Source organism: Dysidea avara, chromosome 4 (assembly GCF_963678975.1).
Source record: "Dysidea avara chromosome 4, odDysAvar1.4, whole genome shotgun sequence".
Lineage (NCBI taxonomy): Eukaryota > Metazoa > Porifera > Demospongiae > Dictyoceratida > Dysideidae > Dysidea > Dysidea avara.
In genome coordinates this window covers 19,038,613-19,053,922 of record NC_089275.1, presented here as the reverse complement: position 1 = coordinate 19,053,922, position 15,310 = coordinate 19,038,613, and the positions used below count along the sequence as shown (strand labels likewise).

The following is a 15,310-nucleotide window of genomic DNA, read 5'->3' as shown; positions in this document are numbered from 1 at the left end:
TTGTAATGGTGTGTAGTGAGCTGGGACTTCACAGAGAGCTCGCCAATGGTGTTCTCAATCAATTTGGAGTGATTTGAGGGCCATGGATGGCCCAAACTTGGTTTCTGGATTCCATTCGTCTTCTTGCTCCATTTTATACTCCTATATTAAGCCCACCCACCGCCCCTATTACTACCACCTGTGATATTATTACTCGCTTGAAAAAAACTTCCCAAAACAGGACATATTTTGGGTATCAGAAACTTATACACCTACATAGTGATAGCTAGTAAATAGATGAATAATTGGTGCAAAGTTTGTTTGCACAGCTGTAAGCACTGGGAAGTTACTACACAATGATTACTTAAAATCGCCATATCTCCTAACGAAGCTTTGTGCGTCGAAACCGGGTTTTGTCAATTTCAGTCACATATGTTACCATTTCATTTTTTAATTGTAATTTTGCTCTTACTCCTGCTCTTACTGTGTTCCTAGGATTAGGAACAGCCAGCACCCCTAGGGTTAGAAAACTGCCCCTAGGATTAGGAACAGCACCTTTAGGATTAGGAACAGCACCCTTGGGGTTAGGAACAGCACCCTTAGGATTAGGAACAACGGCCTTAGGATTAGGAAGAAGTGCGAGTAGGATTTGGACAAAATTTTATAACATTAGAAGTTAGGGTTAGGGTATGGATATAGTGATATATAAGAAGAGTTTTGTAGCTAGCACCAGTGATACAGTGGTTAGGAATGCAGCACTTCAGGCTGGAGGGGTCTGTGGTTCAAGTGCCCTTTGTGACATTTTTTTCCTTTTTTATACCTTTTGGAGTCATATTAAGTTATAATGGTAACATACTGTATGTACCTAATGGCTTTTATAGAGTAGTCAAAACACTTCATAAAATGTGTCCCTAAAAGTAGTTTTAAAAAAACAAACAAAAATGTCTTGCCTACAGTGGAAATCAAACCACTGATCTCTTACATTGAGAGTTGGTAACTTATACCACTGTACCAAGTGTTTCCAGGTGTCTAAAGGCTGTTTTGTAATGCTATGTGTTTATCAACCCTGTAGCCAACAGCATTTTATTCTAAGACTTTTCCAAAAAGCTTTTTATGGACTACAGGTAGCCTGGTTTAATACTTCTGACTTAAAAGTTGGTGTTTCAGTTGAAATGCTTCAAATTGCACCTATTAATTAATTCTGGTAAACTCTGAGACTTTGTAAAACTAAAATAGCTAGAACATCTGGGGGGCTGCACCCCCCAGACCCCCTGCTGCCAGAGATTCTATACTCTGGTCAGCCCCCCCCCCTTACATCAGCTACTTCCTCTGCCACTGATATAGAGTCTTTGTAAAGATTTTGCAATGTATGAGAGGGATGTACATAAACTGGTGCTACATTCATGTATCACATGAGAAATATCAAATGGTACGGTTGTACCGTTTAAGTAGGAATCCAGGTGAAAATTTTGTGCGCCGCCCAAAATTCCGCCTTTAAAAATCATCCTAGAGATATCTTACAAGACTAAAATCACCTTATAGAATAGTACTAGTCCATATAATACATAAAACAGCATTAAATACAACAAACCGCTTACAGGTGGCCGGGTACAGAATTTTAAAAATTGCCAAAAAAAATTGAATTTTAGACTGACTGCCTGACTGCCTGGCTGACTGACCACAGTCGCAAGCCTAGAGGCCAAACGAAGCAGTGACGGCCACCATTTTACGCCACAATAACAAACTCACCAGTGGGATGTGCCTTTTGGGGTTCCGACGAGTGTGTTCCCTCTGCACCTTGTCTTTTCTTTTATCTTCAATCAGGCTGCTTGTCTTCTTTATCCAACGAAACCATATCAAGGCTTTAATTTTCCGTATCAGCACTTTCTTTAAGCAGCATAATAGACGCCACAAGATTATTTAAGGCACTTAGACTATGCTACTGTACGGAGGCATAGATTATATATTCCTTACTGATATAATCTATGAAGGAGGCTTCTGTACGGAGGTACCGGTACTAGATAGCTTTCACAATAGGTCACAAGATCACGCCTATTCTTCATTCTACGCATTATCAATCTATTGATTGAAACCACAACCACGATGACACACCCCTTTTACGCTAGCTGTATTTCAGTGACCACACACCTTCAAGTTGGAAGGCTGACTCGAGATACTCTAATAATAGAACAAAATCACGCCCCCTTTTGGGCTAGCGCACATCTTCGCAGGCTGACTCGAGATACTCTAATACAGCAGTCACCCTAATAGAACAGTCACATGTTTATAGCTAGCTGTATGCTTTAACAAAAACTAAACAAACTAGTATATTAAAAATTATAAATTTAAAAATGAAGTAGGAATCCAAGTAATAAAAAGTAGTGAAACAAGAGATGAACGATGGTAGCTATTACAGCATAGCTCGGTGAGAAATTCCTACTTTGGCATTGAACACAAAATAATTGCTATACCATACCAAAGTAGGGATTTCCCACTGAGCTATGCTGTAATAGCTACCATCATTCATCTCTTGTTTCACTACTTTTATCACTTGGATTCCTACTTTATTTTTAAATTTATAATTTTTAATATATATGTTATATACAAGTAATATTCTTTCAAGCATGCAAGTAATAATTTGACATATATGTACACACAAACAAGTGTAAGTCTTTGTTACACATACTCTTCTTTCATCTGAATATTACATACATGTTATTAGTATTCACATGTCTAGTTTCAATATTCAATGATTTATGTATGCTTCAATATTATTTTTCTTAAAGCTGCTGTTTGGACAGAGACAACAACTAATAGTAATACAGTCACTAATGATGATCATTATATGCACACTAATTCTTCTCCTGGACCAGAATCTGATTCAACAGATGAGACATTCAGAACATCACCTCAATCGTCAACCAGAAGTATGATGAATGGCCATACTTTACAAGGTATATAGATTATTGATAGACTAAAATAACCATCTGTAAGGAAAGGTGTGGCCTTTAAAAGTTGAATCAAAACTACCTGCCAAGAAATGGTAACAAGTTGTACAAAGTTGTAATTTATATGCACATGTAGCTTGATACTGTATTCTCCAATCAACAATCTTTAACATGCTGTGAAGTATCCAGTAGTTCATGTATCCAAAGGTATTCCCATATACGTATGAGCCATCAAAGTAAACCACAAACAGATTATTTGTTTGTGTTAAACTTTGGCACACCTAATATGGTCTTAAGGCAAATATTGGTATATACCAATTTTAGTAAACAGCTTTGGAGTCATCAGCAATTATTCATGTAAAATAACTGATATGTTGTCACATCTACAGGTAAACAACTGTGGAATTAAGTTTAAAATCAGTATGTGAATAAGTTAGTACCTTTTGTGGTTTGCAAGAAATTAGAATAATAACTATGAAGTTATAGTGCTGAAAAAAGCATGTGACTTTGTGCAACTAGATTTACGTATATATAATCAAAAGACCGATCTTTTGTCATGCCTAAAGGAGAAAGTGTTAATAAGAACAATTTGATCATCAATTTCAGCCATCATACTTTGTCAAAGCAAATGAACTGGAGTAGCAGCTATTGCAAAAGCCAAATATGTGTCTATGATAGCAAGTAATTGAGACACTCTAGTTACATTCCATTAGACTATTCTGCAAATTATAATTATACTGAGTTAATGTACATGTATTATGATGAACAATCAACACACAATAAAATAAATGTAAACACATTGTTTTCTGAATTGTGGTTACTTTTGTTATACCTATAGAAAAAGAAAAGAAAACAAGATGATGAGCTACTTCTAAAAATCTAAATGCCCATGCAATTAGTACTATTCCCTTCTAGCAAAATAGAAAAAGGGGTCTTCCACACACATCCAATTTACCAACTTTGACGATTTATAACTTCAGATTACAAAATGCTATTGACTTAACTGAAATTGGGTACACTAACATAATTTCAGGTTTATGTCAGCTAAGTTATTGTCTCCCAAGCTCATAGAATTGGATGTGCATGGAAGGCCCCTTTTTGTATATCCAGTCACAAATATTTTAATCTAACATATTTCATAATTCATTAATTACTTCATCAAATATGCTGCTATGCATTGCTAAGGAAGTTTAACTTGAGCAAACCACACATCATGCATAGAAGTATAGTCTGTCTATCATGTTTTCATATGAAAATTCTCTTGACAAAAGCTTGCTCTTCGTTTTCTTTTGGGATATACCACCTTCTGACTTGAAGAAATATGCAATTTCTGGTAGCCTACAAGGCTTGAGCTGTTGTTTTTCACTCACTGAAATAGCTCACTGGGAAGGCTTTTCACACCATATTCAGAAATCAATTTTTCTAGTATTGTGAAGTATTGTATATACACCTCAAAACAAAGCTTACCTGTCCGCAAGTCTAATATGTACGTATACAGTGTATAGAGCACTTACATGTACACTAGCTGCTGTTAGTGTAAGGCTTCTTTACCACACAAGTGCAGATGTGTACAGACAAAAAACATACATACAAACACAGTTTTTTGGAAAACAATTTCAGGAAACCAGGCAGCCAGCCTTCAGCCAACTGTGGGTGAATGCTTGGTTTTAAAAAAGCTTAAAAAATGATTATAGGTTGATAGTGCGGCTTATAGGCAACCTCCATCTTTTTATCCTAATCAAACTTAAAAATTTTCCTTGTACTAAAGTTGTAAACAATAACAATGCATTTCATTTAATTGTAAGATTTGTGAACCAGTCACTTTGCATTCACCTGAAGCCTTAACTTTTGTTATATGGGCCAGTTGCTCAAGCACTTAGTTGTACTGTGAAGCCCTTTAAATGAAGAAAGTGTTTATCAAAAGCGCTTTGACAAAGCACTTTTTAACCAGGCGCACGTCGGCCGGCTGTGGGCGTGCGCCTGGTTTACTGAAATTGTTTTCGTAAAAGTGTGTGTGTGTACCTATCTATCTACCTATCTACCTATGTTTGTCCGTACGCACCCACGTGAGCAAAATCGTTTAATAACGGTAAAAGCAGCTTTTACGTAAGAAGTAAAAGTGAAATGAAGTCTGTATTAAACTTCTGCACAGGTGAACTTTGCTCTGAGGTGGTTTCTTTTCGGCGGACTGAAATACGGGTGTGGTGACTTTCCTCAGACTACCTTCCCCTTGATGTTTTCAGGCATTTAGCAACTGAAAAACAACGGTGCAGGCCTCGTACACTGCCAGGAATAACCTATCGCTTCGAGTTGAAAGGGGGCGTATCCCTTACGTACGCGAACGAAAATGAAGAGCACCTTTGAGGCTTTGTCGAGAGAATTTGTGGGAAAAAAAACACGTTAGTCACACTATAAAACAGTTTAGAAGATAGTTTTGTGCGTAATATGTTGGTAAAAGCGGTTTATTTAACAAACGCTTCCTTAGCAGTGCATAGCAACGTAATTGAACGAATTACGAATATTTCATGAATTACGAAATACGAGAAATAGCTAATTATATTATTGCACAACCCAAACTACCCTATTGTAAAGTAGTAATACATAGTTGGTTAATTCATAGTAGTATATACTGTCTATAGTTATTCCAGATGAGTTAGCTAGCTGCATGGCGCCTGGTTTTTAGAAGTAGCACATCAACTTGTTGATAAACACTTTAAATTGATACAGGCAGAAAACATGCTTGTTCCAGTACAAAACCATTGGGAGTGAACACACGGTCACCTCCTTGATACTAGCTATATACTGTTCTTGACACCCTGAAATTGGGTGGTAGTGTGTTGTACAGCAAGAAAACTGGCATGCCACATACCACACTGGGCAGGGGCGGATCCAGAGTTTCGAAAGAGGGGGGGCACCTCTCTGAAAAACAGTTGAAGACCAAAAAAACTTGCTGAAAACCAGTTGAAGACCAAAAAAAAAAAAAAAAAAAAAAAAAAGGTCAGCAATAATAGCTAGTTATCCTTACCAACTATATCACGTCTGTTATGCAAAATAAAATCCTATTTGTAGCTTCATAGGTAAGCTACACTGCTTCATGAACATTGTGACTGCTTTATTAGAGTAATTGACTGCTCTATTAGAGTATCTCGATCTTGTATGCAATTTCTTGAAGGGGGGGGGGGGGGCATTTGCCCCAAATGCCCCATCCTGGATCCGCCACTGCTGGGGGTCATTCAGACAGTGTGCTATAATTATGTAGCAAAGAAAAGTGGTGCACCACGAATGCAATTTTCACATGCAGGTAACTATATAACTGCACCATTTTGCATTGGAACTGCCCACTAGGTAGAAGCCACACCAAATTTTGATAAAATTGCTACAACTATTCCTGAGGTATATGAACAAAAGATCTATTATTTTTCACACACTTTTTACAAAAATCACTATAAAATCCTTAACTCAATCACCTTGACATTTAGTATGCACAAGAACATAATATAAAGGTGAATTCACATTCCAATTCTACTGCTAATCCAATAAATTACTATGGATGATTAATTGCATACAAGATTAATTTTCTTTCATGGCTATAGAGTAATCCACTGAGAATGTCTTGAAAATCTGTGTGCACAAAATAATCCATTGCAGCACAAACCTTTGTGGTTAACAGAAATTAGAAATAACAAGCACAGAGTTATAAAGAAACAAACAAACAAGTATAAATCATGGGGTCAATAACTCTGATAGAACAGTCACTTGTAAATATTTAAAAAAAAAACAAACTTGCACAATAAACATTGAGAAAAGTCCGAATTTTGAACCGCACATCTTAACCACTAAACCACAGCATGCAGTCATGGGTTGTTTCCTCGCTAAAAGTTCTATTAAATTTGACAAAAATATTATGATTTCACAGATCTACCAATGGAAATTCTTGAAAATTCTATGTGTAGTCTCCAACAAAAATCCACTTTATTATAGAGTATTAATTGCAAAATATGTAATACAATACATTACTTAAAGCTGTAGCTTTTTGTTTCAACAGTCATCATTGTGCCTGTAGTTAAAAAGATATCAGTAAAAACAAGACCAAGCCAGTCTATGACAAGTTTTGGGATATGTATATAAATACAAAATGTAGTTAAATCCAAGCCAAAACAGCAAATGCAAGCTTTGAAAAAGTGCGGTCTTTATTTTAAAAGTTGTGAAATTAAGGGTCGCAACAAAGAAATGATTACTATGATGTTAATGCTAAGCAATTTACATATGTGACCGGATTTGCGAAAAGGTACCTTTTTCACACACAAAATTTGACCTATTTTTTGAACTTTAAAGCTTCATAACTTTTAAATCATAGCATACCATTACCTGAAAATTTCCATGAGTGTAGCTATGATATGTGGCTGCATTTGGATACTAAGTGTAAGTTAATCAGTGTAAGGAGTGAAATGTTACATCATTTTGTTTGCTGATATGTAAAATGTGTGGAAAAGGTACCTTTTTGCAAATCTGGTCACATATGGTCTTTTAAAATTTATAGTGTTCAGTTAATTCTTGACCATCCCTTTTGCCACAGCTCAAGTTTTTAAAGCTCCCACCTTTACAGCTTGGCTGTTTTGGCATGTATACGTATATGTAACTTTGTATGAAACTTTGACTAATATTTATTTGTTTATATTACACCACCATAAGTAGTGTGGTTATTTAGTTTCAGTTGTTCACCTGGTGAGGTCAAAGTATGATGCTATAGTTCAGTCACTACCTAGTGACTATGAGAAGACACTACAAGTTGTACAGGGTCAACTGACTGATGATCAGATTTGTGATGTGCTCACTCGTCCAAACTACACCACAGCTAACAAAACAATATTAAATTTTCTAATGGAAAAAGTGAAATGTGCAGCTGACATTGTGGAGTTTTGTGATCAGCTAGAAAAGATCACTTCATTGAAAAATGACCCAGAAATATTACCTGAGATTATCAGGGAATTAAAAACAAGTAAGAAACTGTATTATTTTACCACTTTAATGAAATAGGAATCCAAATGATCAAAGGTAGTGAAACATGATGTTACATATTACAGCATACAGTAGCTGTGAGAGAAAATCCCTACATTAGCATGATACGTATAACAATTATTTTGTTCAGTGCCAAAGTAGAAAATTTTCCACCAAGTTATGCTGTAAATTCATCTCTTTTTTCACTGCTATTTATTGCTTGGATCCCTACTTCATTTTTATACTGGTTTGTTTAGTTTTTGTTATAGCATACAGTTACCATATTTTATCGGTTAATAGCCATGGATACCATAACTTTCAGCAAGGAAAATGATGCGGGTACTATGCAAAGGCGGCTACTATCCGAGGGCGGCTACTATGAGCTTGTGTGGTAGTAGCCTGCAGCGTTTATACGGATTTTCAAATGGTTGACCTTGTATAATCATCCTTTAATACTGTTAGTCCACTTGGCTCCTCTCAGAAATGCTATTTCCAGGCTTAAAACAACTCCTTTGCTTCAAACGTGTGTCATCAACACTTGTATCAGCATATTCAGATACAAGCCATGGCTCTTATCCAAGGGTGGCTCTTATGACAGGCTGCATTGCGGCTACTATCTGGGGGCGACTATTATGTGAGCCGCGGCTATTAACCGGTCAAATGCGGTACATATGTGACTGTTCTATTAGGGTGATGGCTGTATTAGAGTACTGTATGCGTACAAATTTTCAAGGTATGTAAGTTTTGGCGGATCGACAAATTTCAGGATTTTCACGGTTTTATTTTCGAGGATCACTCATTTTTCACTGAGATTATTTATTAGAAAGCATAGAGCTAATCCTGATATTCGTTAATTTTCAAGGATGAAAATCCTCGGAAAGCCAAGCAACCACAAAATCTGCGAAAATTACGTACCTCAAAAATTTGTACGTATACGGTATCTCAAGTCAGTTTCATGCCTACCAAGGGGCATTATTATTTTCACTGTGCTATCATATAAGGGGATGAGGTTATAGTATTCAAGTAAATGGATTGTAAAGAGATGTGGTCTCCATGCTTGATGATTATAAGTCAGCCAATATCGTTAATGGGCATGGTCTCAAACATAATCAGTGAAGTTACAGGCATCTACTGAGTGTCCAGTACCTTTTACAGCAATGTAAGCACTGTAAATAATTTTTGTGGTGTCTGAAAGTATGCTGCTCAAAGAATGTGTTAATGCAGAAAATTAGCACATCAATATGGCTTCATTGCATGAAGAATGGTAGAAGACAACAACCAGCCTGAATGAAGATTAAAGGAAAGACAAGGCACAGAGGGTACACACTCATCAAAACCCCAAAAGGCACATGCCACTGGTGAGTTTGTTAATTGTGGCATAAAATGGTGGCCGTATGTTGTTTTGTTTGGCCTCCAACCTTGCAGCTGTGATCAGGCAGGCTGGCAGGTAGACCACAATTTGAGTTTCAGCATTTAAAAAAAAATTCTATCAATATCTGGCCACCTCAGGGGCAGATCCAGGATTTTTCAAGAGGTGGGTCAAGGGTAAAGTTTACTATGCAACTCAGCATGTCCTACAGCTGTAGCATTCATACATAAAATGTGCCCTTGAGCAAACTTTAACAAGCATTATTTATGTATGTAACTAACTATACATAGCTGGAAACCTACACCACTGTTTGTACACCTTATTGCTATACTAGCCTACTACACATACAACTTCCTGATATACAGTATTATGAACAAAGGAGCTCTTGATCATCACATACCTTCCTAACTGAGTTGAAGAGCTACTGAAGTAATTCCTGTATCACTCCGTAATTGATACTGTGTGGCATTTAATTCATTCTGGGTCAGGTCTCAAGAACAGCAAAGTGATATCACTTGACCATATAGACCAAATGTGACTGGATCTGCAAGAACCCCACATGTTAGCACATAATTATTTTGAATTGCAATTTCTTGATCCAGATAGCTGAAGGAACGGTCAGCCAAAATTTCAACTCTAGAAGCGTAGAGGGTTTGAAATTACAGTGCTACAAAGTGGTAACAACAGAAAGATTGATTTGTATAGTGGTAATACGGAAAATAAACTACAGGTACTTGATTAAATGGTCATAACATACAAATGCAGTCCTCTATGGAGATGCAACTTATAACGTCACATTCTCCATGAACAGGCGATTCCATTGTTTTGTATGTTTTTTTTTCCAGGTTTGTGCTCTGACCAAGGCAAAGGTGAAAACATCAGGAAAAATATCAGTGAACTGCTCTTCCAATAAAAGGCAGACTAATTCCCACATGTTTGTAGGAGAACAAAACTTCTCTTGCTTTGGGGAGCATAATGCTATCAAAAAGCTTTGCTGTTAACACTTTCCTTCATGGTGAAACAAGATCTTAAAAATTTACAGAATTTTGTATGTTTTGTAAATATTTTACCCATTACATTTTATACGTGTGTTCTACTGTAAAATTAGGCTTGCGCTAACATGTAGGTGTCTTGTAGATCCAGTCACAAGTGTTGGGTAGTGTCAGGTGTATTACCACAAAAGAAAAGTACCAGCAGTAAAACATTAGTTTAATGGAGTTTAACTAGTTAACATGCAAGAGATTTGAAGGCAAACCAGTGACAATGCCACCTAGCCCTCAACTCCCACAAGATCAATTCAGTAGCCAAGCACCCTTTTCCATGACTGGAGTAGATTTTGCTGGGCCATTATATGTACAGGTGACTGGACAATCTGCTAAGACATATGTGTGCTTGTTTACTTGCGGCAGTACTCGTGCCATTCATCTCGAACTCACCTCAGACCTCACTGCCACTTCTTTCCTGCTAGCCTTCAGGCATTTTGTTAGCAGAAGAGGACTCCCATTAAAGATGATGTCAGACAATGCCAAGACATTTAAGTCCGCGTCTCAGGATATAACTAAGATTAAGCAGTCCCCCTGGGTGAAGCAGTACTTGACTAATAGGAGAGTTGAGTGGGATTTCATTGTTGAGAAGGCTCCCTGGTGGGGTGGGTTTTGGGAGAGGCCAGTGAGGAGTGTAATGAATTGTGTTAAGAAGATGGTGGGACAATCCACTCTAACATTTGAAGAACTTCGTACGCTGCTTGTAGAAGTAGAGGCTACACTGAATAACCGACCAATTACTTATGTATACGATGATGAAAACTACGTACTAACCATGCATTGACTCGGCGAAGATGTTAGCACTACTAGAAGTTGATAATGACAAGAAACAATATAATTAAACTGTAACTGACTTAGCGTTTGTAGTTAACTTTTGTTTACCTGGTGGTAACCAACCCTGGGAGTGTTAGGAATTAGGACTTAACTTAATTTTTGTTATGTAATATTATGTATGCGGTCACGTGATTAATTAATGAGACATTCTTAAGAAAGTTTGTAACAAATTTAGCTCAGTAGCAGTCTAGTCTACTGTAGCTACATAGTTCAGTAAGTATACTATTGTTATGCTTAAGATTAGGTACTGGGCAGTCAACTCAGCCGGTTTACTCAAGGGATGAAACCCCATAATAGTAATACGTACCATTATTCACTAATTACAATAATTATGGTTAAGTAAACTATTGTGGTTAGTTATAGTTTCTGTACCAAGATGCAACTTACACCATCAGGTTCTCCATGAACAGGCAAATCCATTGCTGAGTATGTTTGTTTTCCAGACCCTCCTACAACCAGGGTGAAGACAGAAATGTGGAGAAAAAGCTGCTTGTCCAACATGAGGCAGACTATCGCTCATATCTTAATTCTGTCTCCTTGGGGGTACACACGCAAAACAAAGGTTTTCAAACTCCTCTTGCTTTGTAGATCACAATGTTATTAAGGGTTGTGCCATTAGTGTCTTTATGAAACAAACACTCAAAAATTTGCAGTGATTTTTTTCAATTTCGTAAATACTGTATATTTCGCCCATTAGAATTACGTTTATAGAAAATGGGGAAAACATGAAACTACAAAACAAGCTATGACTTTAACAGCTACAAACTACTGTCAAGAGTTTATAATTATATACTGAAGAGAGTATCCTACTCTCATATACCCCTGTAGAAAGGGTGTATCGTGAAGTTATAACGTAATGCTTCCGAGTTCTCCCATTTCTCTTTGTATAATTATATCGATTGAACGCATGCCTAACAATGTTACTAGCAACCGGACAAACTGGAGTTCTCAGTGTTTCTAACTGAACTACAGGCGTGTCTTCATGGGTTTAGACGACTGCGTAGACATTTCTTGGCAGGCCATTCGCAAATATGGCATTCCTGAGCTTTGCAAGAGCAGTACAGCGTTTAAAAATTCTCACGCTTTTGTGGCTGCTTGTACGTCACTAACCACAACATCTTGTCATTACATCATAACTTCACGATACACCCTTCTACAAGGGTATATGAGAGTAGGATACTCTCCTCAGTATATATAGCATGAAATCTTGCTACTGTTTAGTAACTACAAACTATAACTACAGCAAAGAAAGTACAATTATGGGGAAAAGTCATCATCAAAACCTTATAGCGCCCAATATCGCAATATCATCCTCGAATTTTCTGCCCATAAACACACTGAAAGTTGTTGGTCCTAGCCATTTTAGGTGGAATTCCACTAGAACAATCAGCAATGATCTAAGCATTGATACTGCGAAAGGTGTCCATACCCCAAAAGATTCTACAACAAGTGGAATGAAACCACCTCCTACATTTTCCATAGCAACCAGGTGCTTAGTATCCTTATCCACCTCTCCAGCAGCATCAGCTGCCACAGGATATATGAGCAGGCTGAGTACAGAGACATTGAAATAGGCAAGACGGCCATGTTGATAATGCAGGATGAAATTATCTCCTGCCATGTTTATTGCATTCTACTGTAAAATTAGGCTTGCACTATTCTTGCAGATTCAGTCACAATTAGTCAAAAAAATCACTATGTATTGCTTCTTTATTATGTAACATTATACTTAGTGTTTAGAATGATAGCTTTTGAATCAAGCTAAAGAAAATAGCTGGCTAGCAGTTTTTACTCAATAGGACTCCATGCTTTGCTGCTGGAAATTACACCGGATATAACGTATTGGTATAAGAAGTCACCTATCAGTTACAAACTTTCCTGTGCCTTTTCATTTGAAGTTGAAACAACTGTAGATTCCCTAAAAGTTTGGCATCTCTAAATATTCGGCACTCCCCGTGCTTTGAACACAATGTGCTCTAATTTCGGCAAGCGAAGGAAAATTTCTAATTATAAATGCACTAATTTTTCGGCACTTGGAGTACTAGTTGATGAAGGTCTCTTGAGTATTGAGGATTCCCAGTGACCTCACACAATATGCTACCTCGATGCTGGATGAAGGACCAAGTGTGAAATCATTCAGGGAACGTGCTCAACGATATCATCGTGTGACATCACGGCTACTGCAAAACGATCTTCGCTTCTGTTCACAGAATAAAATCTCTCCTGGCCCCACTTCTCCTTGTAACATGATACACCCTCAGAGAACGCTTTGTTAAGCCATGGAACACTTCATGCAGCATCTGGTAGTGAGATTTATCACGAGATAGTTTAATAATGATTGTGGTTTCTATTTTTTACTTGTTGAAATCCTTAATATTACGTCTGGGTGATTATATTCAAAATCGATGTAGTAATGACATTGACCATCCCTCATGGATAATGTAGGCAATCATAGTATATAGCACTGCAGCCAAGTGAGTGTTGCGGTATCGTCAGTTCCGCCTCAAGGCATTCCTGTTGGTCCCTGTACAAAGAAATCCAGAAAGTAAGCAGTAAACAGATCGCAAATAACAGCCATGAAGGGTGCAGACTGTATTAGTAATAAAGATCCCTAAAAATTTGACAATAGCACTGGGTTGGTACATTTTTTCCTAATTGTTCAGCCAGACACAAACGGAATTAATTTATTTCTGCCGAATTTTTAGGGAATCTATGGTAGTCTGCCTGTCTATAAGATGCTTTATGAAATTTACGGCTGTATGGTAGTGCCTATTCATCCAGTTCTGGATGCCAATTTCACCACGCTATTTGTCCGGTTCGGATCGCATGGTCCTGTTCGATGGGTACTATTCGTCCAACAGTGTCACCCATAACTCAAGTATCAAATACACTAGTTGTATGAAGGTAAGTTTTTGGGTGAGTCTAGGGTTGGCCTTGCTTTGCCGGGATGCTTGCTTCGCTCACTCCAACCCTAGCTTGCCTCGAACTCACCCAAAAACTTACTTTCATACAGACAGTGAAAGTCATCAGTGTGCTTAACAGGCGAACATCACGTTAGTGTTAGGGTTAGGGTCAGGTTCAGCTTTAGTTTCTTCTTCATGGGTATTCTTCTTATATAGGTTTCTTCTTGAATGACGTATATAAGGTAGAAACTAAGAGAGGTGAGTAGGAGCCACGTAGCACAGTGGTTACAATCCTTGCCTCACACACTGGAGGTCCCGGGTTCGATTCTTAGACAGGCCATGACTTTTTTTTCTTCGTTTGAGGACCCTTTTTTTGTCTAAGTTTTTATTCACGTGAACCAGATCACATGGACTGAGCCAGATCATATGGCTAGACGAATAGCTTGGTAAAATCGGTGTCTGGAACAGGACGAATAGCCTCTACCTTATTATTATTCTACAAAAGTGTTAGCTAAGTCTTCTTAGTATAGGTACAATTGGAAACCTGTTTTTTGTTGTTGTTGTTTTCAAAATAATAATTAATTCTGCCTACTGTATGTGCACAGCAACAAAGAAATTCCGCACATTATATAGATACAATAGGTAATCCTGCAAGCTAACATGTTATGAATATAAGTATAATATACTTATACAACCTATGCCTCCACCTCCAATTCAATGATAAGGAGCTACTGTATATACTGTTGCATGAACCTAGCTCAATGCTTTCTGTTCTACCTTTCATGTCTTTAAGAGTGTTAAGCAGTTATTTTTGCATGCTTGCTTCACTACTGCATGCTATTTCTTAATCTCACATCCTCCTGATTATTTAAACTGTGTGTTGGTTGAATCAAAAGTTCATAATATTTGTGTGGGGGGACTCTTGGTTGAATCATAAGTAAGAATTTCGGTTTCACAAACCTTAGATCTCTGAGATCTCTTATATTAACTCTTGCTGAGATTAGTACAGGTGTTTGGTTCTTCAGAGTATCTCAACCTGCCCTGGTACCAGATTGTCCAGAAACTACATAGCCAAATACCTGTAGCGAGAACCAGCTTTCTTTACATCAGCTGTGCCTTTATTATAGTTCCTTTGAATCTCTCAGGATTAAGAAAACACTTTCCAAATTGTAGCATTTCCTTTAATGGGTTGATGCTACATGCCTTCATTTTTTGTTCAACATCGCTCACAGTTTG

General features: G+C 37.5%; 1 protein-coding gene across 2 annotated transcripts in view; it reads left to right on the top strand.

Annotated features, from left to right (window-relative positions):
• Positions 1-15,310, top strand: part of LOC136254407 (uncharacterized) — an 80,936-nt gene that overhangs the window by 39,875 nt on the left and 25,751 nt on the right. For both annotated transcript variants that reach the window (XM_066047098.1, XM_066047097.1), the window contains 2 exons: positions 2,766-2,933; positions 7,636-7,926. In XM_066047098.1, coding sequence (XP_065903170.1) covers positions 2,766-2,933; positions 7,636-7,926 — 459 coding nt within the window. The remainder of the gene's footprint in view (positions 1-2,765; positions 2,934-7,635; positions 7,927-15,310) is intronic.